This window comes from Ovis canadensis, chromosome 7 (assembly GCF_042477335.2).
Source record: "Ovis canadensis isolate MfBH-ARS-UI-01 breed Bighorn chromosome 7, ARS-UI_OviCan_v2, whole genome shotgun sequence".
NCBI classification, from domain to species: domain Eukaryota; kingdom Metazoa; phylum Chordata; class Mammalia; order Artiodactyla; family Bovidae; genus Ovis; species Ovis canadensis.
In genome coordinates this window covers 61,526,567-61,554,297 of record NC_091251.1, presented here as the reverse complement: position 1 = coordinate 61,554,297, position 27,731 = coordinate 61,526,567, and the positions used below count along the sequence as shown (strand labels likewise).

Here is a 27,731-nt window from a genome sequence, read left to right as displayed (position 1 = left end):
AAGTACAATGAACTTGTAACTTCATCTAAGCTCAAAAATATTCTTGAGATTTGGTAAATGAATGAAATAAAATGACTATAATACCCTCTTCTCTCATTTGGACATATTTCTTCCGGGCCACGAATTTCCTCCATGATTTCTGTATCACTCGAGCATACCCATCGTACTTTCGCTCCCTCATTTCTTCGAGAAGAAAGAGCTGTGAAAAGAGAGAAGACAAGTGTGAGTCAGTTCACAGGACCTGAACATTACTTTCTTGGATATTTCAAGGACACTCAGTTTAGTCAAGGACACAATGGGAAGCAGCTTCTCAGACTCATAAACAAAGGTGAAAAAAATGTGTTGCTTATGGTCACTATAACTTTTATATGTAAATATACAGAGACAAGAGATTTTAAAAACTAGTTCCTTTCCGGTTGCTGGGTCTCTGTCGTTGCACGCAGGCTTTCTCTGGCCGTGCTGAGCGGGGCTACTCTTCCGTGCGGTGCAAGTGCTTCTCGTCGTGGTGGTTTCTCCTATTGTGGAGCGTGGGCTCTAGGCACACAGGGCCAGTGGTTGTGGCACATGGGCTTAGCTGCTCCACAGCATGTGGGCTCTTCATGGATCAGGGATCAAACCCACATCCCCTGCACTGGCAGGTGGATTCTCATCCACTGTACCACCACATAAGTCCTTATATATATTCTTTTACTAAAAAACATAGTGGAAAATAGCTGGATCTGAGTGTATTCAGTTGGACCTTAATGATGGTATCTGCCCTACCTTGTTCCTAACCTCTGTAAGAATCAAATGAGTGATTCAACACACACCCATTTATTTCCCACCTTGATCCAAAGAGGACATTAAGTGGCTAGATCAAATGAGCTCACGGAGGCAGCTTTTAGTGCTGCAATATAAGCCTCGTACTAGAATTTTCCAGCTTTTGCAGAAAGCTCGTGCTGCTGTGGAAGGAGGGCTGCCCAACTTTTGGTTCCATGAAAGTACAGACTTCCTGCCTCACAGAAATCTATAGGGAGTCACTGGGCAGAGGATAATAACCAGTGATTGGAGGTGGACTTATGATGTGTTAATAAGGACTTGGATTCACCAAGAGGGGCTGAGGCTGATTTGGTTAAGGGCTCATGTCAGACACTGGCAGGTCTTGAGACTCAGGTCATTTTAACGATGAATACTGTTGTACACAACTCACCAAAGCTCTAGAGTGACGAAGACGCCAGCAAACAGCTGTAATGCCCACAATGGATCAGGAATCATTCTAGATGCTTTACACACATTACTTCATTCAACCACTCAGCAACTACATGTACCACTTATTTGCTTTATCTCCAACTTAAAGAGAAGAACATCAGTACTAAGACTGGGCGGAGCTGGAAAGCGAACCGAGGTCTTTCAGGTTCTGCCAGGCTCCTCCTCACTTGGACGTAGAATCATCTGCATCTAATCAACTCATAAAATGGTGGCAAACTCTCATTCACCTAGGAAGTAGTTTACATGACTCTCTAGGAATAAAAAACAGACCAATAAAAAACAAAAGTAATGATGACAGATGTCTATGTAAAAACATTCCAGAACTAAACAAGTAAATTTGGTTTGAAGGCAGCTGGGCTTGATTTGTTGTCTCGGTTTATCTGGGTTTGTACCCTGGAGCGAGTGATCTCTCCTCCTGACATTCAACTTCTCCTTCTCACAGCTCCACCTCAGACTCAACGTATAAGAGAGGGGCACTTCATTCCACAGCCATCAGTGCCATACAATAAACAAAGGTGCATATTTCAAGAACAAAAGATTTTTTCAACAACTGGCCAGAATGTTTAAAAATCTGAGCCCAGCAGTTGCCTGGAAGATTATCCATTGGTGTTTTCTTTTCTGTGTTGGGTTTCTGAGTAAGTCTTGTTTTCTTCTTCTTTCCCAGAACTATTTTGAGAGCGTCATAGAAAATATACTTGTGACTCAGAAAGGATGAAGAGTCAACCAATTCCCAACTTCCTATAGACCAGTTCAAAGATGAGCTGGTTTTTAGGGTCTTTCCAAAAGCCATAGGGGTTAGAAATTAGGGAGGTTCAAGAAGAAAGAGAGAGAGAGGGAGAAGAAGAGAGAAAAGCAAAAAGCACGGACACACATAACAAACCAAACCAAACTCTCTCATGCCTAATGTGGGTTCTCAGAGCAAATGGGTTATTTTGTAAATTCAGCACATTTAGTATAAAAGTTAAAGCAAAATCACAGGTTAGATTTTTAAAAACCTTTTTTTTTGGCCATGTCTTTCTTGCGGCATGTCTTTCTTAGTTCCCCAACCAGGGATGGAACTCATGCCCCCTGCAGTGGAAGCATGGAGTCTTAACCAATGGACTGCCAGGGAAGTCCCTAAAAAACAATTTTTGTAAAATTGTTTGTAATGTCAGGGCTAGAAACGGATGGAAGAGCAATGCGGGGAGGGGACAGAGTAGTAATGATGGGTGTGTGTGTGTGTGTGTGTGTGTGTGAAAAAATGGGGGAGAGGAAGAGTCAAATGAAGGTAAAAATGCAACTGGGAGGAAAACATGGAAAAGAAAAGCCAAAAATAAATCTTGATTTGAAAGTAAAATCTCAAAGCTCTACTGAATCAGAAAAAAAAAGCATGAAAAACATTGAGGCTGTTTCTGTGAAAATTCAGCAAGTCGAAAAAGTAAAAACAGAGGAGAGGGTATAAAACAGAAGAGTTCTCCATTGTACCGATAAATCACTCCAGCCCGTTTTAGAAAGAACAGGAACTGTTCTGTGGGTTGCTTAATGGTGTATGACACAACATTTTCATTTTATATTTGGAAATGAAATTGCTGTGAAGCTACAAATATCTCAAAGTGGAAAATGCTACCACAAACTTTTCATACGGGTTCTATCGATGTGTGCCACTTATTATTTAACAGCCTTTAAAGTAATTCAGTTACAATTATTAGCATTTCTGATCTCAGGATGATCCTGGGAGGCAGGCAGAATAGCAGTGATGGGGCCCCTTCTAGTGGAGAAAACGCATGGCAGGACCAGAATCTGCCTAGAGTCAAGGGTTTCCGTTATGACCAACACTGCAGGTTCTCTTGGTGATATGGTGACTACTTTTGACAAATTCACCACCAACTCTTTTTTTTTTTTTTTTTGGCTACTCCACATGGCATGCAGGATCTTAGTTCCCCAACCAGGGATCGAAACTGTGCCCCACTGCAGTGGAAGCAAAGAGCCCTAACGACTGAACCAGCAGGGAAGTCTGTCTCCATAGACTCTTGAAAATAGTCTTGTGATTATTACAGGAACCTCAAGAAATGGTGACACCCACCCCCATTAGTTCCAGCAGTTTCTCCAGCTTAAAAATTGTCTTCATTTTTAAGCTGAAATTGTCTTCATTCCACAGCCCCAGAGCTATGGGGCAGAAGCACTGAGGGGCTGTGTTGGGTTCCTGCTCAAATTGAGAACTTCCTGTGAACAATCATTCAGCTCAGGGTGATCACATGCTCCACAGGAAAGATTAAGAAGTTCCACTAAATTAATCTGTGGAAGTCTGATAAGTTTGTAAATTGTAAAACTTTTGTGTTTTGAGTTCCTTACTGGTAAATATCTGTATCCTTTAAGACTGGAGATTTCGCCTTCTATCTGTTGGTCTCCTCAAAGTCCTTTCTGGGCTTCCTCACGGCCTTCAAAGTACAGTCCTGGGAATTCTCACTCCCAGGCTCTGCTCCGCCTTTGGGTGACATGCTTTCTTTGGTGTCAGCCAGGTGAGGATGTAGGTTAACCCAAGCCTCCTTTCTGGGCAAAGAAGTACCTATTAGCTGAGACACTACTGGACACTAAAAATAACTGCTGGGCACCTCCTCTGAGCCACTTTCCTCCTGAAGCTCTGAGTACACAGAGGCTCATAAACAGACCCCGACCTCAAGGCAATGACCACCTAGAATGGGAGAGATAAGTACTAAAGAAAGCTCTTGTGATGATAGTTTTGTATCCAAGCTGAGGACTCCAAAGGTGCTAGGGTGTGGGGCATGAACCACACAGACTCGGAGTAGCGGAAAGCCTTCTTTGAGGAACTGACATTTAAGACATGAAGCACAGGAGAAGTAAAGAAACCAGCCTCGCTGTGTGGAGGGGGCTGAGAGGGGGGCCGCAGGGAGAGGCGTGGCCAGAGAAAACTCACAGACTCGGGGGCTTTGATGAACACTTTGCTCTTCCCTAGCTGGAACTGGTCACTGTCCATGTTGACGGACTGCAGCAAGTGCAGGACGCCTTGTTTCTCATCCCCCTTCCATGAGGGCCAGGTGGCTTTTGTCAGGATGGCATACCTGTGAGGAAAACAGGGAGAGAAGGATCAGGCTTGGCCTGGACGCCCCCCAAAGGCAGCCGGTGCTGCTGGAGTCCTAGCCATCCCCTCGCCTCCCTTCTGAGGCTCAGGCGTAGACCTTGACAACTGCAAAAACCCACTGGGTCTGGTATGCCCATTTCAGAGCCGCCACCTACTCTTTCCTTCTCCAACTGTTTCCATGCTAACGCCCTGGAGAAAATCTGCTTTTCCTTTCTACCACTGTCTAAAAATAGCATCGCTGAAGGTCACCAACGACACTCTTCTGGCAAAATCAAATGGTCTTTTCTCAACACTGATTTCCCCTGATTTCTTGGGAGCACTTAACAGTCAACGTGAAGAGTTTTATGGAGCTCCCCATAAGCAGCTGTTATGATTACGATGGATCGGCTTTCACCTGTGGAGCTCTCTGCATCCTGAGTCAGGGGGCCCTGGTGACTGGTCCTCAGCTTTCTCCAGTCTCATCTCTGCTTTCTCTGGCTCACCCCACTCCTGGGAGGATGGCCTCCTCTTCCTGCACACAGTCCCTCTTCAGAGGCTTTGCCCATGATATTTTCTCTGGCAGATGTGCTGGTCTCCAAACCCCTCAGAGGGCTGGCTCCTACCCAGCGGTCGGGGTGTAGCAGGGAGGGTCCGGACTTCAACGATGCTTCCATAGAAACCTTTTTGGACAACCCACGCAAAAACTGTCCCCTTTGCTATTTTCTCTCATAGAAAATAATATTTTGCCTTCAGAGTATATATCAATTTGTAATGATAGTCATGTCTGTACCTATTCGGGTAATTTATGCCACCCCCATGGGGATAGAAGCTCCACGAAGGGATGTCATATCTGTGGGGCTCACCCCACACATCTGGCACCTGATACAATGCCAGGAACACGGCAGGAAAGAGTAACCTGTTGTAATTAAAGGGTGTTCTCTGCATCAGGTGTTGTTCTTGGTGCAGTAGTTTCCTTTATCTCTATAGCAACCTCAGTCAGCTGGTTTTCCCATTTTGCAAAACAGGAAAGAGAGGAAAATAGAGAACTACCCAAGGCTACTGAGCTAGCAGACGTCAGAGCTGGGATTTGAACCCTAAGCTGTTTCGTTCATCACAGCAGTACATACAAGACATGGATTAGTATACGTGTAAACCTTTCCTTCACAGATGATACAGTCTACTACATATGTCTATGTTAGAAACATGATAATTACATAAGTGAAAGTGAAAGTTGTTCAGTCGTGTCCGACTCTTTGTGACCCCATGGACTATACAGTCCATGCAATTCTCCAGGCAAGAATACTGGAGTGGGTAGCCTTTCCCTTCTCCAGCAGATCTTCCTGACCCAGGAATTGAACCAGGGTCTCCTGCATTGCAGGCAGATTCTTTACCAACTGAGCTATGAGGGAAGCCCAATTATATAAGAGGCTAACCTAATAGGGGAGACAGAAGCCTATTACAGAATGTCAAATACAAAAGGTACCAAAGACTCGAGGTGGAAGGAAGGGAGAGAAGGATGGCGGGAAGGAGGGGAAATTAGAGGACAGTATGGGTGAGGAACTGGAGGGTGTGTTCTAGGTGCAGGCACATCTGGAAGATGAACAATGAATGGGCCCAGGCCACTAAAGAAGCCCCCCTCCTCCTCTGTTCCCAGAAGCTACTACAAGGAGTAGACTCACTAACGGCATCAAAGGGAGAAGGGAACCTTGACAAGGAGAGTGGCTCTGCCTTCAGGATCCTGGGCTCTCTAAGAGGACACAACCAGGCACATCACGTGCACAGAGCCAGCTGGTTGGGACTAAGGGGATTCTAGGGACCCTCTCTGCTCCTCCTAAATATCCACGTTCTGCCTGATAATATAAATTTCCTTGAGAAGCAAATCCTGCTGCTGCTGCTGCTGCTAAGTCGCTTCAGTCGTGTCCGACTCTGTGCGATCCCAGAGACGGCAGCCCACCAGGCTCCCCCGTCCCTGGGATTCTCCAGGCAAGAACACTGGAGTGGGTTGCCATTTCCTTCTTCAATGCATGAAAGTAAAAAGTGAAAGTCAAGTCGCTCAGTTGTGTCCGACTCTTAGCAACCCCATGGACTGCAGCCTACCAGGCTCCTCCATCCACAGGATTTTCCAGGCAAGAGTACTGGAGTGGGGTGCCATTGCCTTCTCCTACTATATGTAAAATAGATAATCAACAAGGGTCTACTGTATAGCACAGGGAACTCTACTCAATACTCTGCAATAACCTATATGGGATATGTATAGCTGAATCACCTTGCTGTACACCTGAAATTAAAACAACATTGTAAATCGACTATACCCTAACATAAAATAAAAATTTAAAATAAATATATAATTTTAAAAGTGTTTTCATCTGGTATAATTAAAAAAGAAAAAGTTTACTGACTGGTTTTAAAAAAATTACATGATGGAGTATGTTCAACACAACCTTTAAATTCAGAGTGTTGTTAGGGACAATTTTATCACACAAGGCCTCTGATAATTCAGTGCACACCCCACGAGAGGCTTCCAAGAAACACTAAGAGAACTTCCCTGGTTGTCCAGGGATTAAGACTCCAAGATCCCAATGCACGGGGCATGGGTTTGATCCTTGGTCTGGCAATTAAGATCATGCGTGCTGCAAGGCACAGCCAAAAAAAAAAAAAAGAACAAAAGATACACTAAGAATTCCTTTGATTCTGAGATACTGTGGGGACAAGATGCCTGCAATTCACAAAAAGAAGGGCCTGCAAGGTCCAGTGAGGAAGGTGCATAAATTCCCCTTAAAAGGCTCAGTAGAATTTCAGGTACGTAGAAAGTACTTGGTGGAGATTTGGGGTATGGTCTGGAAAACTGTCATCAAAATCAAGAATATGGCTCTGCTGCTGCTGCTGCTGCTAAGTCGCTTCAGTTGTGTCCGACTCTGTGCGACCCCATAGATGGCAGCCCACCAGGCTCCCCCATCCTTGGGATTCTCCAGGCAAGAACACTGGAGTGGGTTGCCATTTCCTTCTCCAAGGCGTGAAAGTGAAAAGTGAAAGTGAATTCACTCAGTGATGTCCGACCCTTAGTGACCCCATGGACTACAGCCTAGCAGGCTCCTCCGTCCATGGGATTTTCCAGGCAAGAGTACTGGAGTGGGGTGCTATTGCCTTCTCCATATGGCTCTAGATCATAAAATTTCTCTGATTGATAGATTAATGTGAATTCTCCTATTCACTAATTAGAGATAAAAAGCTTAAAAATGAAAATGTCTACCTGAAGCCACGTAGTAGCCTGAGTACATTTCTTACATGGCATAATAAAGTCGGCTACACCAATTAAGCCTCATAGAAATGACTGACAGCAGAGATGCTACTGGGGGATCTCAGTGGTGAAGAAGTAGTAATGTGTCTGCAATCTAAAGGGAGGAGGGAGAAAGCTCATGCAGAGTATGGGTGCAAAGGGAAAGAGCAGACCAACAAGGTGACACGTTTCTTCTAAGAGTGCGATTTTGCTTGGCTTGATTTAATCCAATCAAAATGATAAACCAAAGTATTTTTATTGTGCAACTACAAATAGGTACCTCTGTGCAATTCACATCAATCCCCTATTAAAATAACACTGTATTTCTCTCTCTCTTGTTTTAATAGTACAGAACTTGGTTTCCAGAGACTTTGTCTTCTCCTTTTTCCTGACAAGACCTATAAGAGTTTGGGTCTGGGTAAGACATGGGAATTGCCTGTCCCTTTGACCATGGACCACTTGTGGTGGTTCCCTTTGCTTTTAGGAAGACTGGCAGCATTCTCCTCACTTCCTTTTGTACTTCACTGGAGAGACCAGAGCATAATTCTAGTACAGTGTTCTCTCACTATGTAAGTACACCCAGTTCAGTCATGTTTCTCCAGGACATACTGGTGGGAATGGGTTCACAAGGCAATGGGATGCTGCCTAATAGGTGCCTATGACAATTTTGCAGAGATGAGCCTAATGACTTACACGCCTTTCATCAAGTGGTTTCAACTTAAGACCAATATTTCATCCCAGGGCCTTTGCACTGGCTATTGTCACTGCCTAGATTTCCCTTCCTTGCCCCTAGGCTGCAAGGCTCCTTTAAAATCTTTTTAAATGTATTTTTGGTTGTGTGAGGTCTTTGTTGCTACTCACAAGTTTCTCTGGTTGCAGCAAGTAGCAGCTGCTCTCTAGGTATGGTGCGCAGGCTTCTCATTGTGGTGGCTTCTCTAGTCGGGGAACATGGGCTCTAGGGTGAACGGGCTTGTGTAGTTGCGGCACATGGGCTCCCAAGCATGAGCTCAGTAGCTGTAGCCCACAAGTTTAGTTGCTCTGAGGCATGTGAGATCTTCCTAAACTGGGGATTGAATTTGTGTCCCCTGCACTGGCAGGTGGATTCTTAACCACTGCACCACCAGGGAAGTCCTGCAACGCTTCTTGTAATTGCCCAGATGACCAATCCAGTGGTTCCTCCCCAGAGGAAACACAGCCCAAACTTGTGACCTCCAGCTTCTGATACTTGGATTTAAGGATGTGTCTGACCCCCAAGGACACTAAAAAGTCCTGGGAGCCAACAGGACAGTCGCTACACTCTGTGCTTGAGATAATAAAGGTATAAACTGATTCAGTTACTCACAGTGGATCACAGGATGAGAACGTGACTGTCAGACTCTGGACAGATCCTGTTACAATCCCCGATTCACACACCTTATGGAAAACAGCACTGTCTCTGGAAAAATATTCCTTGCCCACTGACAGATATATGGCCTTGTAGCCATTTTTGAGTAGGAGACTCAACACATACTTTATACTGAAAAACAAATTTTCTTTCTGAACTCTGTATTATCCTCCCAGTACTTTCAAATCAAAACAAAACAAAAAATATGACAACATCAAGAGTCTGCTTTGTGTAAGACGGGGAAGCCCGTCTGTCTCTTCTAAAAGGAAAAGCCCACAGCAGGAGTGCTGAGCAGGAAGGCATCTAAGGATAAAATCATTTCAGAAAAAGACGCTCAACACAAAGGGCATAACAGATACGCACTAAACGCTGACTCTGGAAGGCACACAAGAAAGTACCACTTGTGCAGCCATGCAGCTAGCCTGGTACCTGAGAGAGGTCCGGATATTAGATCCAGGTCATTTCACAGCTCATTTAAGGAGCTGCTGCAAACAAGTAACGCAGCCTGCTCAGGGCACCCCAGACAATCTAGCCGAGAGCATGGACTTCCTGCTCCCCACAGAGTGGCGGAGCTCACAGCACTGCCGATGGAAGTCAGGTTTGTCAGATTGTTTTTAAATAATATGGAAGGAAGGGATCGGTTTCTTAAAAGAAAAAAAAATTAAGGTAAAATTTAAAAAAAAATCGGATCCATTTTCAATAGCAATGTCAATTAGAGAGAATCTGAAAATATCGAATAAAGAGTTTTTAAGCACAGGAACTTCCCTGGTGGCTCAGTGGTAAAGAATTTGCCTGCCAATGCAGGGGACACGGGTTCGATCCCTGCTCCAGGAAGATCCCACACGCTGCGGAGCACCCATGACCGTGTGACACAACTGCGGAGCCGGTGCGCTAGAGCTGGTGAGCCACGACTCCTGAGCCCGTGGGTTACCACCACCAAGGCCTGCACACCTGGATTCTGCGTTCTGCAAAACCACAACCACTAGGAGAAGCCTGTGCACCACAGCAAAGCGTAGCCCCACTCTCTGTAACCAGAGAAAGCCTGTGCAAGCAACAAAGACCCAGGGCAGCCGAAAATGGATTAATGTTAAAAAAGAACTTTACATAAAAAAGAAAAAGTTTTTTAAGTCTAGAAAAAATATTGAAGGAGAATAATACTAGAAGCATTTTGGAATTGTTGAGGGCAAGCCTTTTGAAATTAGAGCAAGTCGGAGGAAATACTTCTTATTCACTATGTTCTGTATTTAACTTTCTTCCCTCTTAATTAAAAAAGGGTATTTTCAAAGAAATGCAGTTCTGCGAAGAACCTTAATGATAATCTAAGCCACGGTTCTCTCAACTGACTTTGTCTCCCCAGGCCACATGGGGCAATGTCCGGATAGTTTTGAGTGTCACAACTAGGGGAAAATAAGGGTGGGATGGAGGCGTTGCTGGTACTACTGGCATCTAGTAGGTAGAAGCCAAGAAGGTTGCTAAACATCCTACAATGTCCAGGACAGCCTCACATAAGGACTCATCTAAACCAAAATGTCAATAGCTGAGGTTGAGAAATCCTGTCCTAAGCTAGTGCCGGCCATCTGTTTAAAGAAGAGCAAAGTCTTTCATAATTAACATCTCAGGTGTTGGTCAGCAAATGGATACTGCTACAGTGATGCAAGAGCACTCCAAATTTATTTTCTAATCTTCCTGAAGACTTCTTATCACATTGCTGTGTTTACGCTAGAGGTGTAGTGGGCCTTTTAATTCAGAGAGCCCTGATGGTGAATTTTATTCCTAGTTTAATCAGCCTCCAAAATCATCAGCAATCTTGAATGTGTGGGGAGAAAAATCAATGAAGTTTTACTGTACAGAACGATCCACCCTTTGGCCAAGCCTCTTCTGACCTTCCACATCAATGACCTTCCACAGATGATGACCCACACTGATAAACGGTAGATTAGCCATCCCTATCTCCCAGCAGAAGAAACAACATCCTCAAAGGGAAAGCTACTCTATTAGAAATACTGGATCTCAAAGATGGCAATTAAGTTCTTCTCCTTCCTAAACCTCCTTGTCACATAAAATCTGAATTAAAAAATGTTCTTATATCCTGGTCCTGTATCATATACCAGGAAGACATAATTATTTTCTGATTAAAACAGTAAATATGGCTTCCTTCTTTCATAAAGGAAATTAAATAAATGTAGAACATCAGTGAAACTCCACTAATTTAGAATCACTAGAGAAATTAGAACCATGTAGTATTTTAAGAACACTGCAATTTTATCCTTTTTAAAAACAACACAAAGTAAGAACAATTTAGCACAGATCTTGCCAAATGTACTTTAATAGAAATATAAAAATCAGTTTAACTTTATGTTTGGACAAAAAATTTGAGGTTAAATACCTTAAGCTATTAAATATTTTCCTGAAATTGTCTCCACACTACTAATTTGCTCAGTCAGTTAAATGTCAGTCTCTCCCCATGTCACAATTACCATGAATTTCTGAACTGATGTATCACTCTAAACAGACAAAATATTTGATTTTACTTAAAATAAATGATGCTTTAAAATGATTTATTCACAATAAATGATGCTAAAAAGAATTGTTATAACTTAATACTAGAAAGACAAGTAATTTAAAAGTGATCAAAGGACTGGACAGACATTTCTCTAACGGCTAATAAGCACATGGAAAGATACTCAGCAATATCTTCCATTAGGGAAGTACAAATCAAAACCACAGTGAGAAACTACTTCATACCAACCAGGATGGCTAGAACCAAAAAGCTGGATAATAAAAAATGTTGGCAAGGATGCACATAAACTGGAACCCTTAAACACTGTTGGTGGGGATGTTAAACGGTACAGCCGCTTGTAAAACATAGAGCAGTTCATCAAAAGGGTTAAACATAAATACCATTTGATCTGGCAATGCCAGAAATAAAAACATATGCCTACATAAAAATGTGTATGTGAGCACTGATAGACACATTATTTGTTATTCATAAGAGCCAAATGTGATGTCTATCACAGTATTGTTGGATGTACAACTCTATGAATATATTAAAAGCCACTGAATTGTATACTTCAAATGAGTGAATTGTATGATATGGGAATTATATCTCAATAAGCCTGTTTAAAACATAAGAGTCCCAAGTCACCAGTCTTACCTCTGCAGGAATTTTTGAAAGACACGCCGATAGGCGTAACCAGCTCTCCTCACTCGAATGTTCTCTTTGAGGCCCAGGTATTCTACTTGATGCTTTACCCTATAAAGGAGAGAGGGAGCCAGGATGGGACTGGATAATCTTTTCACCCTATTCTCCTACCCACTATACCCACAAACTCGCAATTCCACATTTCAGGGAGGCATATTAAAAAAGATTATAAATTATAATAATCTGAGTCTGAGCTGGCCCTCAGGTCATACAATATTCACACATATCTGGTAAACCAAAGGAGTAGAAACCTGAGTCAGGAAAATAATTTTCCTTTTTTCCCATCCTCCAAATCCCAAACTCACCATCGACCTTTTCTCCATTAAGGAAATTACACATGATGCTGTCAGTTATAGATATCTGCTCATTTTAAGTCTTTTACACAAATACTGGCTACACCCCAAGCTTTGAAGCAGGGAATGCATCACCCATTGATTCAAGAAGAAATGTTCGTTCCTCATGAATCACATGGAAAACAATGCATCTTGCGTGAAAGCATTGCTCCATTCATTACAACTTTCGTCATTAGGAAATTTTTGTCAACTGGACAACTGGTTCAAAGTATTAATATTGTGTTATGTTTAAAATTCCATGTTTTTTACATATTCCTGGAGCACCATCACTCCTCAGTAAACATCAGCCAGGCTGGCAATACCTGTTGTTCTCCTGAGTAAGCCGTCTCCTCCTTTCAGAAGGAGTCCTCTTTCAAGGCCGTCCTCAGCCATTAACCCAAGGTTAGGGCCAGAGAACTCCACCAGGGCAGTAATTCAGAATCCAGGGCAGGCAGTTTGCCCAAAGCCAAATGAAGACACATTTCCAACAGGAAAAGAAAAATAAACTACACGCCATAAACTTGTGGAATGAGTAACCCTGTCTGCCGAGAACTTCAATTGACCGTGTGATCCCTGACAATGAAGCACACTGCCCTTCCACGGACCCTGACGTTTCATGCTCACAGATGAAGTGAAACCAGGCGTGCTCAGTAGCTCAGTCCTGTCCAACTCTTTTAGACCCCAGAGATCACAGCCCACGAGGTTCCTCTGTCCATGGGACTTTTCTGGGCAAGGAAACTCAAGTGGGTTGCCATTTCCTCTTCAGGGGATCTTCCCGACCCAAGGATCAAACCGCATCTCCCGTGTCTCCTGCAATGCAGGCAGATTCTTTACCACTGAACCACCGGGAAAGCCCCAGAGCGAAACCATCTGTCACAGTAAACCTGAACCAAGACATGAGGGCGGATCCCAGGATGCCATCCTACTGGAAACACAAATCAACATTTGACTAAGGAACACCTTAGTCTTTGTAACACCAGTTTACAAGAGTGTATGTTAGGAAGGTCGTCACTGAAATTCAAATAAGGGATGTGATGTAAAAAAAAAGAAAAAGCAAGCTAGGGGGGGCACCATTGGGGGAAAGTCTATGAAAATTTACTGAATAAAATGTACCACTGTCTTCATTTCTCTAGTCTTTGATATTCCAATGACTCGGTTTGGATTTTGAAAAGGTGGCATCATGATCGAGGAACTTCCAACCAGCAGCTACTGCAAGCTATCTGCATTAGAGAGCCTGCCAGCAGAGCGGAATACGTGGGGCAGGGAGGAGCGTGTCAGGGAGGTGCTGCATGTGCGGATGAGTGAGCTGTTTTCAGTCATGGTTATGTTTGCTGGGAAGGGAAGCTGGAGTGAGTCTGAAGTAGGGGGAGGGTGGGCTCCAGCACTTCTTAGCAATCCTCTGCTTTCTAGACTCTTGTAATTATTTCTGAGGCTGCTGATGACACCACCCTTCTACCCGGTGTGTGTGTGCATGAGATGTGAGTGTGGGTGAGCGAGCATAGGAGTGAGGAAGAGACGGGCAGAGGCAGGATGACAGACACAGGGGAACAGATCTGGGGGTGTTCATTCTGTCTGGCCGAAGGAGTCCCTCTCTGGCCTGACCTTCTTATTTAAAGAGGAAGGGACTGAGGACTCAGGAGATGAAGTGTTTCACTCAAACTAGTTGGTGACAGACCAGCACAGGATACAGTTCTTCCAAATCCTAGGCTAGAACTTAGCTCTAGATCAGCCGTTCTCCAAATATGAGGCCCAGACCATCATCACTAGCATCATCTGGGGGCTTGTTAAGAATGCACACCCCCAGGCCCCACCCCAGCCTCAATGACCCAGAAACTCTGGGACTGGGGCCCTGTCATAAGCCTTCCAGAGGATATTCTGATGCATACTCAAGTTTGAGAACTAGCGTCAGAAGGCAAAACCCCTCAGACATTTTCCACCTGTTATCCTCTTGACATCAAAGGAAAAAGTGTGTAACACAGTTCAGAAAAGCAGAGGGCAATTTAAGCACATCCAGAGGAATGACCAAGAAGGAGCGAGCTTGGATTCCACATCCAGCACCTTCAAAGGAATGGCTGGAGTGGCTAAGTAATGAGTTCACGGAAGAGAAGATCCCAGATAAAACGTGGCAACTGCCTTGAACTAGCAGAAGAGCCATCACACAGAAGAGCCCCAAGAATGGTTCTTATGGCCGAATAGAGTAAAACCGACTTAGAGAAGGGCTGCAGTGCCAGCTGGTGGCAAGAGGCATCCAAAGGTGAGCTGATGACCCAGGAAGAATGGGTTTCCCATCAGAGCATGAATGTCATTTACAGATAATATTGTGAGAGTCTTAGATTATTTTAAACCGAAAAATTCGAGTAATTCTATAAAAAAGATGTTTTAGGAATCCGCATCTATTGATGAGATTATTCAGAATATTGTGAGATAACCAAACAGAAGGCTGCCACATCCCAGCAGCACCTGAAGGTGAGAAAAACAGTCTTAGGCTGCACCACAAAGTGTGAAAATACCAAGAAGGATTTGCAGACAGCAAGTGCTTGCACCTGGGAGTTTTCCTTCCTATTTATCTTTTCCTCCCTGGAAATGATCAAGCATTGTCTGTCTGCTGTGGGCTGGAAAGGGTCTTGCGGAGGAGATGGGAAATGAACCCTCCAGGCCCCTCGGGGGAGGTGATGAGCAGCTAGGAATTTTCATCCTGGTCTTCCCTTTGGAGTTTAACCTTGACTAAGTCACTTGATACCTAGAAGAGTCTATGTTTTTTCCAAGAGAGAAAAGAAAATAGGAAAAAAGACAGGCATTCCGGCATGAATTCTAGTATGAACAGGAACACCAGTATGCTCAAGTCCATCTCATCTGGTGACAGTGGTAGGACTTCTCTCTCTAGTCCAAGTCACTCACAGGGTCCCCTTCAGCCCTGCTTCCCGTGTTCCTATGGACAGGAGGAATTTCCCCAGCTGGATGCAAAACCTATATTCTCCAGTCATCATCTTAACATTTTCCTACTCAATCATCCCCCTTGTATCCTGCAGAGGCCACATCCCTAAATGGCAGGTGTAGGAGGAATGTGACGTAGGACTCCTCGGAAGCCAGGGAGGATATGGCTCACTGCTTACACGCCACACATCTCCCTTGGGCTGGTTCCCTCCTAGAGTCACGCTGCTCATCAGCACTGGGTTTGGGGGATTACAGAGCCTACAGCCCCTCTGCCCACATAAGCAACTAAACGACAGATCATTTTTTAACTAGCTCTGCAGAACCCCACCTGCAACCCTGAGCTCAGCATTCCAGGCCACATCCTGTGGGTGCTGACGAGGAGCCGAGTGCACTAAGAATGTCTACACAGGGCCGAAACTAATCTGAAAACCATCCTGACTCTGTTGTGCTGAGGTTTGCTTTCTTTTTTTCCATTTGCCCCCGGACTAGCCAAGATCAACATTATAAATCGCTAATTCTGAACTGAAGGGCAGAGCCAACATTTCAGGAAAAAACAAGGAGGGGAAAATGATATATACATAGGCTTCTTCCTGAAGTTAAGACACGAAGACATAAAACACATCTGAAGATGACTGAAACTGCTCCTGCCTGGAGGAGAGGCCGGATGGCCTGACTTGAGCAGTGGGAAAACAGGCTGAGGCTGCCCTTGACCTCCACCTGTGCCTTTGCCATACCTGCTTTCCTCCCAGTCTTTGGGCTTCTTGGTTTCGTTGGGTTTGATGCAGCGAATGTAGTGAGGTGTACATTTCATCAGGGTGCTCACGAGGTCATTGGCTTGTTTCTGGAAAGGAAGAATAACATCATTTAGAAACACGGAATGTGCTCTAAAGTAGATCAGCTTTCGAAGGAGACTTGTGTGCAAATGTACAGCTAGAAATTCATCCTCATGAAGGTTTGTTCATTAGACTTAACTCAGGGACACTATACTTTCTCAAAGCTCCACTGACTGTCACAGTGGTCTGAACACTCACAAGTGCATTTGAAACTAAATTTTTGACAACAATGAGGCCTTTGTAGTATGGTTAAGAAAATAAAAGCAAAAAAGAATCCCCTGAACCCAGTATATCCAGACACATAGTTTTTAAGAGAAATAAGAAAGCATGCTAATTATTAACAGCTTTAGTTAATTTCATATCAACTGAGGGCTTTTGAAAATAACATTTTTCTTATAAACTCTGGAGGGAGAGGTGGGGCACAAATTATCTGCAAGAATAAATCATTAGAACCCCCTGTACTCTTTCCAGGCAATCCAAGCAATGAAGAATCATCTTGATAAAATGATGGAAAGTCACAACTAAAAGGTGGGAGACACATAACAACTTCAGAATTCATAAACCTTTATTATGCCATTTCATTCATCTTCTTCCTCAGCACATCTTTTTACAGACTTGCTGACCTGGAGCCCTTTTAGCGTAGCAGGAAACTTACTCCTTCACAAACTAAAATGTTCGATGTAAAATCATTCCTCACTACCTGCACACTGGGCACCCACAACGGAACTGGGTTCAAGCAGAAAAAGCCACATAAATAGGGTTAAAATTGCTCATGACATATTTCAAACCATGAGTATCTCAAATGAAAAACACATCAGAGCCCACATCAGCATTTCCATCCCCACAGCTGAGCACACCCCGTGGATCCAAGAACAGGGCACCCATAAACTCTCATTCCAAGCAAATCAGTGTGAAGAGAGAAAACCTCTAAAAGAAAATAGAGGATCTCTAAAGCCAGAAAACCATTACCAAGTCAGCAGAAGAGACTTGCCTGCAGCAGACAACCCTCTTTCAGTTAGGACTTTTCTATTTTCAAGGGTTTGGGAAATCCGAAACCCTTGAGAAAAACTCCAGTGTATTCGAAGCAAAAGTTCTCTATTTAGATATGCAGAATATGGCATTATTTGCAATGCTTGGAATTCAGAGCAAAGGTGCAGAGGCTATATGAGCAAAGCAAAGCTCCATGATAAAAATGTAAATTGACTTATCTTCCCTGTTGATGAGAGAGTGCATCCTTTTTTTAATCCCAAACTCTTATTTTTAAGAATAACTTGGCACACTATTTAGTCCTAAGCACTTAAGAGCATCTCTTTTCAACCTAGCAAGTTGAAAACACAGGGGCAAGTTTGACTTAAGTTTATATGCCACTTGACACAGTTCTTTCCAGCTCAAAATAGTAATGTACTGAAAATGCTTCACCCTGCGGATCCAAGAACGGCCACACACAAACTCTCATTTGCAGACACATGGATTTTCTTATTTATGACTCACGATTATCATTCCCATATTTTAGATGAGGAAATGGGGCCTTAAATAAAGTACTGCTCGAGATGACACAATTTAGTAAGCAACAGCAGTGAGGCTTGAACCCAAGTCTGTGAGCTAGCAAGTTTTTTCCCTAACCACAATGCCTTCCTCCTTCCTAAGGAAGATAATGAATAATTTATTGTAATACCAAAAGGAATTAACTGGGAGGACTAGGATTAGACAGAAGCCTTTAGATTGTGGGATAATTAATTTGAGCAAACAAGAATTTATCTTAACCATCACAATTATCCTGTACTTAGCTATGGGTCAACTGTAGATGTCCCCAGAGGTGGTAGGGAAGCCACAGTTTGAATTTACTCTGACTCCAGACAAGAAGAGCCCATGACTTAGAACAGAAAGCTTCCAAAGCTACTTGCTGAGCAGAAGTGGCCATCAAGATATGCAGACCAAACAGTAAGCAAAGGTGACACTCCTTAGGGGGACAGCTCCTCCTTCTACCCTCCACACAGACTGTTAGCAGGTCTGAACTAGGATCCTGGCTCTGCTCTTTGCAAGCTGTCTGACAAGTCACTAAATTTCTTTGGACCACGGTTGCCCATCTGTAAACTAAGCAGAACTGGAATACTTCTACTGCCTCAATCTGCAGGTTGGAATGGATGTTCAATGTCTCTCGGTCCAATTACCTCATGGCACTTGCGTCTCCTGTCACTCTGCTCCTTTAGTGGCCAGGCCCACTTAGATAAAGCTGCCAGCCCAGTCTACTTTGCCGACTCTGAGTTTCATTCTATCTCCCAATAGCATCAACCTTTGGCTCTAATTTCAAAACTGGTCCCTTTAGCCATGACAACGTAGAATTTAGGAAAGCCTCAACAATCACATGTTATTAAACGAAGAATACGCTTTACAAAGATAGTGGAAGTTCTCACCATATATTCTATAAATTAAATTCTACAGAACTCTCTCACATTTTAAAGAATTAGAATACATAAAATATCCAATATTAAAACTACCCTGAACACTAATTTTTCTTCTAAGGAACGCAGGATCCCTTTAAACACTTATACCTCAGAGATATTAAGATGATATGTAGCTACTGTATATAAAATAACCAACAAGGACCTCCAGTATAGCACAGGGAACTATACTCAATATTTTGTCATGATCTATAAAGGAAAAGAACCTAAAAAAGTTGTACATATATAGGTATTACAATCATTTTGCTGTACATCTGAAACTAATACAACATTGTACATCAACTATACTTCAATAAAAATTTTTTTTTTAAAGATGACGCTTAGCATCTGCAAAATACTGAGGATATGAAAGATGTAAGAGATTGGGCCAGAGCTATGCAACTCTAAGAGGTGACTTATGAGACATAAAACAGGGAGACCCACTCTTATGTGGAGGCAGAACATCAGACAGCCAGAGCCACATGGTTCACCAAGAAGGGACCATTGGAGGTGAGAATATGTAAAGTCCAGTCTCCCTAAACAAGCTTGCTGACTCCCCCAACCATAGCAGTCTGGGACATTCTGAGTATGCCTGGAAGGGGGCAATGCTGAGCATTCAACTAGATAAGAATAAGAAGGAGGCAAAGGGTTCAAGCCTTCCAAGAAGGAGAAAAATGCCCCTGCCCCCGCCCTCCTTTTTATAGGAAATAAGCTGGACTGAGAATCCAGACCACTTGAAAGTGAGTCACTGCAGCCCTGATGATCTGGGGATATGAATGTGTGACAGTCTTGTGACCAGAGTTTCCAGCCTAAAGCAAATCCTCTTCCAGGACCCAGAAGTGACGGCGTGAGTCAGAGCCAAGCACAGAGGTCAACATCTGGGGCTTCATGAGAACTGCACCTTCTCTCTGCCCCAGGGAACTCCATCCAAACTCCGTCCCAGGACATTATGTCTCCAGTTCCTTGACCAGGATTGTCCTTCATCCCCTAGTGGACTCTACCCTCTAACTCAAGACCCAGCTTGCATCTGACTTCCTCCACAAAACCTGAGGCCCCTCTGGATGGGATTGCCCTATTGCTGTGACATTACAGCGTTTGTGTCCTCAGAGGCTAGGGAGACAGGCTTCCATTTTCCTGAACTGTTCAGAGAAGACAAAGCCAGTGAGTAGAACAGACAAGAACCACCACCGTATGCATGCGGCTGGGGTTACCGAGAAGGGGGAGAAGGGCAGGTAGGATCTGGTTGTACAGCTGGTGGGGGGAGGACAGTCCAGGTGGGGAGTCAGCACAGGGCCATCGAGTGTCCACTGAGAATTATCTAGAGATAGCAGCACGGGAGAGAAGGAGGGGACAGATAGAGGATACGTAACGTGAGAGCATATGCTTTCTTGTTTCTTCTGTTTCAGGCAGTGTGTGCCTTAGATGGATTATGAAATTAATTACCACGGTATCCCCCCTGAGATCAGGTACTAAAATCTCTACCTTACAGAGAAGGCAAAAGAAGCACTGAGAATTTAGGTAATTTTCTGGCAATCATGTAGTGAGAGATTTGAACACTAATGATGAACCCCAGGACCCTACTGTTAATCACTTGATGATCCCATTGATTATAAAGACAGGGTGGTATTTAATTGGTATGATTCTTTAAAAAAGCATTTTTAATATGCACACTACTATATGTAAAACAGATAATCAACAAGGGTCTACTGTATAGCACAGGGAACTCTACTCAATACTCTGCAATAACCTATATGGGATAAGCATAGCTGAATCACCTTGCTGTACACCTGAAATTAAAACAACACTGTAAATCAACTATACCCTAATATAAAATAAAAATTTAAAATAAATATATAATTTTAAAAGTGTTTTCATCTGGTATAATTAAAAAAGAAAAAGTTTACTGTCTGGTTTAAAAACCAGTCAGTAAAAACATGATGGAGTATGTTCAACACAACCTTTAAATTCAGAGTGTTGTTAGGGACAATTTTATCACACAAGGCCTCTGATAATTCAGTGCACACCCCATGAGAGGCTTCCAAGAAACACTAAGAGAACTTCCCTGGTTGTCCAGTGATTAAGACTCCAAGATCCCAATGCATGGGGCATGGGTTTGATCCTTAGTCTGGCAATTAAGATCATGCACACTGCAAGGCACAGCCAAAAAAAAAAAGAACAAAAGATACACTAAGAATTCCTTTGATTCTGAGATACTGTGGGGCCAAGATGCCTGTAATTCACAAAAAGAAGGGCCTGCAAGGTCCAGTGAGGAAGGTACATAAATTCCCCTTAAAAGGCTCAGTAGAATTTCAGGTACGTATAAAGTACTAGGCGGAGTTTTGGGGTATAGTCTGGAAAACTGTCATCAAAATCCAAAATATGGCTCTAGATCATAAAATTTCTCTGATAGATTAATGTGAATTCTCCTAGATTCAGCACAAAGCCATTTCCTCTTAGAAAGTAGCTGATTATCATCTGCTGGCTATTAAGCTACGAGGTACTTAATATCCCTTTGGGGTTTTAGTACAGCCAAGTCAAATCCAGCTAGCATCCTGTAAGCCTTTCTCGAGCAGCAACATCACTTCTGGCCATCTTCTGTAACCAATCTGTTGCATCTCACTGACCTCGGCCTGGCCCAGGGGTATGGTTCCCGAGTCCCAGAAAATCCTACCTCTTACAGGAATCCATAAATTTCCCAAAATAGAACAAACCTTTATTTTGCTTCCGGCAGTAGTTGGGCGCCCTTTCTTGTCAGCTTGCAGATTTTCCGGAAATAAAGACTTTATAAAAGGTCTGGGGGAAAAAAGAGACAGAATGGATTAACAATTAGCAAGTACCTCGGGGGCTGGAACACCTTCTTCCATAGAGAAGTGAGAGTCATCCAGAAGCACAGAACCTTGACTACAGAATGGCCACCTGACTCAAAGCACAGGCCATCAAGACTTAGGAAAATAAAGCAGTGGACAAGAGGAACACTGAGAAAGAATTCTAAGACAGAAACATCTTGGAAAATAAAGTTGGAAAAATAAAATTTTAAACTCTGCCTTTCATGTTTCCCCACCCACTATTATTGAGACACACCTTGGCAGCAGGACACAACAGAGGGGGCTGAGTGTGAATTTGCTGAGTTAAGTAAGATAGGCCGTAGCAGGAGGATGTGTGTGAACTGTCCAGATTCAATGCAGATTCTGCTTTGCTCGAAAGCAGGGTTTCTCAGCCTTGGTGCTAAGGATACTTGGAATTGGATAATTCTGTGTTGGGAACCCAGGGGTGGGGTGAGGGGGGTGCTTTACACATTTTGGGATGTTTCACAGTATCAGCGGCCTTTGCCCACTAGATGCCAATAGGCCACTCTTTCTATCATCCCTTCCCTCGAGCAAAAGACCCTGATGAACTGTGCTTTTGAGTATGAGCAATTTTAAGTGAAGCTAATTCACTAATGCTTTGCTGGCTGAATGTGTCTTCATTAGGAAGTGTCACTGGGCTGCATCTGTTGATATGCCTGCCTCAAAGGGCACAGGGCAAGGACAATGTCTTAGTCACTGCAGTGCGCCCAGTGTTTGGAGCAGGACCTCTACCCTGAACACAGTAGGCGCTCAATAAATACTCGCTGACTGACTCATGGAATGAACGTGATCCATGTAAACTCCTCCCAAGTGACTTACTCGTAGCAGTAATAGAGCTAGTGGCTCAGTCGTGTCCGACTCTTTGTGACCTGTGGACTGTAGCCCACCAGGCTCCTCCGTCCATGGGATTCTCCAGGCAAAAATACTGGAGTGGGCTGCCACTTCCTTCTCCAGGGGATCTTCCCAACCCAGGGACTGAACCCAGGTCTCCTGTATTACATGCAGATTCTTTACCATCTGAGCCACCAGGGAAGCCCAAGTGACTTACTGGGCATCATGAATTTTCCAGGAAGTCTCCCCAGCAATAATCTACTTTTAACCTCACCAGACACAATTATAGATTTTTACAGCACATGTGTTTTCTAAACAATAGACCATGTCTACATGACACAAGTTTTAAATGGAAGCATCAATAGCTCTTGAAGTTGGCAGTAATTTTAATAATTTAAAAAAATCTCTGAAAGCATGTCTGCACCTGATTATCATAAACCCCACAAGCCAGGACTTGCGGTTTATCTGACCTTTTAAGAGCAAATAGATTTTTATGTTTTATGTTTTGAATGAAGAAATCTCTGAAGTGAGGGGTGTGAGTGCCAAGGAAGTACAAGCCTGGGAAGATGCGGGCTGGGGAGGAGTGGAGGCTGGCGGGAGGGGTAGAGGATTAAACAGAGCAGAAATTTGAACTGTGGACCAAAAATGAAACTTGATTTTGCTTTCATAGAAGTCAGGCCCTTTCTAGAAAATAATCATGCTTGCAACTGTTGATTAAAGCAGTTAGTCCTGATATTATGATATCTGAAGTAAGAGACTAAAAGGACATTATTACTTGGAGGAAGCTCTAAAAGTTGTAAAAACTGGAAGACTGTGCAATATTGTATTTGCCTGGCATAGAGAGGCTTGATCGTGAAAATGATGCCTGACATCCATTACCCAGGACCATGGGGACCTTTGCAGGCAACAGGGAAGGAAAGGACATGGCAAAGCTGGTCCTAAGTGCTCTAGCAGCTTGCAAGGGGGTGGGAGGGCGGGCGCGGTGCGTGGTGTTCCCACTGCTTCTATGACCATAGCTTAGTCAAGGTCTGGGGAGTTAAAATGGATCTCTGAGTGTCCTTCCCTGAGTTCTCGAGCCATTTCTCAAGTGCTTCAGCAACTCAGGTTAACTTGGGTGTAGCTAAGCCATTAGCATTTTTTAAAACTGAGTGACTGAGGGGAATACTTAGGATGATATTCCAAGAGCAAAGTTTCACAGAACCAGACTATTCCACTCATAGATGACGTGGCTATCCCAACCCAATCCCAGGATAGGCACTTCTTCTAGATAAAACCATTGAACATGATGAAGTTGGAGACCCTGAAGGGCTTGCAGATGGCACTTAGAATGGGGGGGTGGGACATATTAAGGATAAGGGAGAGACTAAGATTGGGGGGATAACTATTTTAAGAAGTCAAATTATCTAACAATAACTCAGACCTAATAGCACAAGGAAGCACAATGCTGACATTTATTTTTCATTTTTAAAAAATATTTATTTATTTGGCTTCACCAAGTTTTAGCTGCAGCCTGGGGACTCTTAGTTGTGGCATGTGGGATCTAGTTCCCTGACCAGGGACTGAACCCAGGTCTCCTGAATTGGGGGTACCGAGTCTTAGCCACTGGACCACCAGGGAAGCCCAAAATGCTGACATTTAAACATCACAAGTTTGTCCTAATACTAAAAAATGATCAAACCCCTGTGTCAGATAAGGCAAACACACTTACTGCTCACTGCTTTGCATAAGCTCGATCAGATCCATAAAAAGCACATCACGGTTCCGCTCACAAAAGCCATCCATGTCATAGGATACCTTGCCAAGAATGGAAAGAAATCAAATTTTATCTTTTAAATATTTCATTGAACAAAACATCCAAGCCAGCATGGCTATCTTTCACGGAATATGCATATTTTCAGATGTAACAAATGCGCTTTCATCCTGATATGCCACATTAAGGCTGTGTATGTTTTACTTGCTAGATGACTTAGCTGGTGATGGCCTGCAGATGCTGATTGCATACATGATCCAAAAGACATCACCAGGCCCCCAGCTCTTACGATTACATAGTCCTTAATATGTAATCTACAGATTACAGGTGTGTAAATAATACACTGAATTCTTTCCCTAGATTTTAGCTAAGATGGAATAAAATGAAACTGTGCACACTAAACCACTGCAATGGGCCATGTCATCTGAGGCTTTTTGATTTCTCCCATGAATGGTGTTAGATCAATTTAGCTATAGCCTCATGCTCAACGATCCTCCCTGGTTAACAAGAGATTAATTGGGATGAAGAGTGAGACCAATGAATTTCCACAGTACTGTGAAGTTTCCAAATATCATGACCTCAGTTTACTTATCTGTGTATCACCAGCCTGGTAATGCAGTAACACAGAGTACTCACGCATTTTATAAGAACAAACCCCTGGTCCTTATTTATACTCCCAAGGAAGATGGGCAAGTAAAAAAATGCAGGCTTGCATAAGAGGCAAGACGAACACTCATTCCTTCAGCAGTTAATATATATGCTGATTCATGCTTAAGTTATATAAGGGTGATTCGTGTTAAAAAACACGCAGCAGTGTATACTATCTTTTGTTTGTCTCTCCAAATATTTCATAAGCCCCATGTTGAATGAATGAATGATGGGTCAATAAAACACAGCGAGGCAGATAAAACTATATGGACACTTTTCAGTTGCCTCAAGAGAAAACAGATTACAGACCCAAAGGCTTAATACAGGTAACTTCCTTTTTGTTGAACCCCTGCTCCCTGGCCATACCTTGCCAGCATAATGGTGAATAATGAAGCCTTGGTTCCAGCTGTTGAAGTGCTCATGGTTCCCAATCTGCATCTGCAGTTTCTGGAGCAGTGTCTGGTCCGCCCCCTCACCCACTGCGTGCATCGTGGCACATACATCGTCCAGAATGCTCATGATTCCAGGAGGGTTCTGATGGGACCAAGAAAGCAAAGCCCCAGTTCACTGACTGTTCTAAAACATACCATGTTCATTAGGTCTGTCCTTAAGCAAGGAAACAGCTCCTGAGACTTAAGATACCATCTTGGAAGTCAGTCGTTCCCTTTGAGGAAGGATGCTATTAATAATCCCAAATGGGAGCCACCTCTTAGATCTAACGATGGAACAAAATCCATTTTCAAAAAGAAAACTTCAGCTTCCCAAGGTTCTATTCAAAGTCATACACAGAACGATCATTATCTGCTCACTCTTATTGTACTAGGTCTTTTTTAAAACTCTGAAGAAAACCATTTTTCTTTGACCCTAATTCATTTCTTAATGTTTGTTTTCAGCTTGTTACCCACATAGACATAGATTACACAGCTACATACTGGATACATTCTATCATATATCACTTTTTCTGCATAGCACTAGTTTATAAATAATCCTCCTGTTTTACACAGTCTTTGTACTTACTATTTTGATGGCTATATTTCCCTGCTTTTGTATGTGTAATTTATTTAAGGACTGAATTCTCTATGAATGTTTTCATCATTTCCAGTTTGGGACTTTACAGTACTGTACAGATGTGTCTATGCCCTTTTATTTTCTTTTGAATAATTTCTAGGGCTAAAGTCCTAGAAGTTGTACAAATGGTCTGGAAGGCAGGGCCAATTTTATGTCTCTTCATACACTATGCCATCAACATAAGTGATAACTGTCTCCTCTTAAAATTCAGTAATGACTTCCCTTCATAAATTGACAATGTGCTTATATACACATGTATATATTAACTGTAAGAATAAAACCCTGCTTTTACACATATACGTAGAAGCAAAATAAATGTAATTGCTAAAACTCTCTGCATCGAGGATTTCCCTGGTGGTCCAGTGGCTAAGACTCCGCACTCTCAATGCAGGGGGCCTGGGTTCAATCCCTGGTAAGGGAGCTCGATCCCACATGCCACAACAAAGGCCAGGCACAGCCAAATAAGCAAACAAAAAAAACCTCTCTTCAGTCAGAGCTCTCACTCTCTCTATTCTAATACAATGACGGAGAGAACAAAAACTTCTTAGTGTAAATCTGTCAACAGTGAAGAGACACACCAGGCCATACTTACAACTTTGTTTTCAATGAGGTCACATACGACTTTGTTATTAAAGTAATCAATGGGTGTCCATCTAATGCCTTCTTGCACATACTCTTCCTGTAGGACAGAAAGCAGGAATTCTCATTGACTCTTCATAGCTAGTGAAGACCAGCTAGAGTTCAGCACAGATGGATATCACAGGCACATAAATCATCAGGGAAGAAAAACCTGGATCTCTTTCATAAAAACTAGCAATACTAATATTTTCTAAGAGGAACAGGAAAAGAGAATTTTATTGCTTGGTAATGTTTATGTTTGGTTAGAACCATATAAAATTGCTTCCATACAATTGTTTTTGACATACAAAGATGGCAATTAAAAATGGCTTAACCCATAGGTCCAGTTTTGAAATAATCTCTTTGAACTTCACAGAGAACAGAAGTACAGATTAGCATCTAGGTACTTAGAAGGAAGGCCCCTCATTCAGGTCAGCTGCTCATTAAACATGATGAACACCATCACATGCTCCTGGTTTTCCTCGTTCCTCACCAGTCCTGCTTTGTTAGCGTCCTTTGCTGCCTCTCCCCTCTACCCCCTGATCTTTATATGATGGGGGCTCAATCTCCCAGCCTTGTTTTCTCAACCTTATTCCCTAGGTAATTCCAATCAACTCCGTGACTTAAGATAACACCTATAGGCTAATGACACCTGAAAGTGTTTCTTGAGTCTAGGCTGGCCCCCTGAGTTCCAGAGTCACATGTACGTCATATCCTGGGATTTCCACTCAGAGGGTAACAGGCCTCTCCTATCTACCACATTCAGTAGCGCTCTGGCCCTACATGCCTGTCTCCAGCCACCTGCTCTCCCCCTCATCTTACCGTTCAGTAAACAGTCTCCCCACTGGTCCTGTTACTCAAGCTGCAAAGCTAGGAATCATCTGCGACTCCTCTTTCCTCAGCTAATTATGTTGAGAGCAAGTCACACTGACTCATTCTGCAAAATATATACCAAATCTGACCCCCTCATTAGGGAATCATGTCCCCATCTCTGCTGCAGCCATCACTGTCCACGCCTCACCATTCTTGCTCAGTCTCCCTGGGAGTCTGGTTTTGAAACTTCCACTCTTGTTGGTCCTCCCCTGCCTCAGCCTGCCCTGTCTAAGTGCAAAGAGTCAAAGCCAACTGGTCAAAAACAAATCAGATGGCATCACACTCTACTGAAAATCCTTCAATGGCTTCTCATCATACTTCCTCTGAACTCTTTACCATGCCCTACCAAGTTCCTCTGTGACCCAACCTTCTCCCATCTCAGTCTCCA

At 43.2% G+C, this 27,731-nt stretch overlaps 1 protein-coding gene across 1 annotated transcript in view; it reads right to left on the bottom strand.

Moving 5' to 3' along the window:
* The window catches only part of MYO1E (myosin IE), a 214,948-nt gene that overhangs the window by 37,012 nt on the left and 150,205 nt on the right, over positions 1-27,731 (bottom strand). Inside the window, exons 13-20 of the mRNA XM_069596358.1 lie at positions 26,445-26,531; positions 25,151-25,318; positions 24,095-24,180; positions 21,421-21,502; positions 16,170-16,276; positions 12,122-12,220; positions 4,163-4,307; positions 85-199 (exon numbers count right to left, since the gene is read on the bottom strand). Coding sequence (XP_069452459.1) covers positions 85-199; positions 4,163-4,307; positions 12,122-12,220; positions 16,170-16,276; positions 21,421-21,502; positions 24,095-24,180; positions 25,151-25,318; positions 26,445-26,531 — 889 coding nt within the window. The remainder of the gene's footprint in view (positions 1-84; positions 200-4,162; positions 4,308-12,121; positions 12,221-16,169; positions 16,277-21,420; positions 21,503-24,094; positions 24,181-25,150; positions 25,319-26,444; positions 26,532-27,731) is intronic.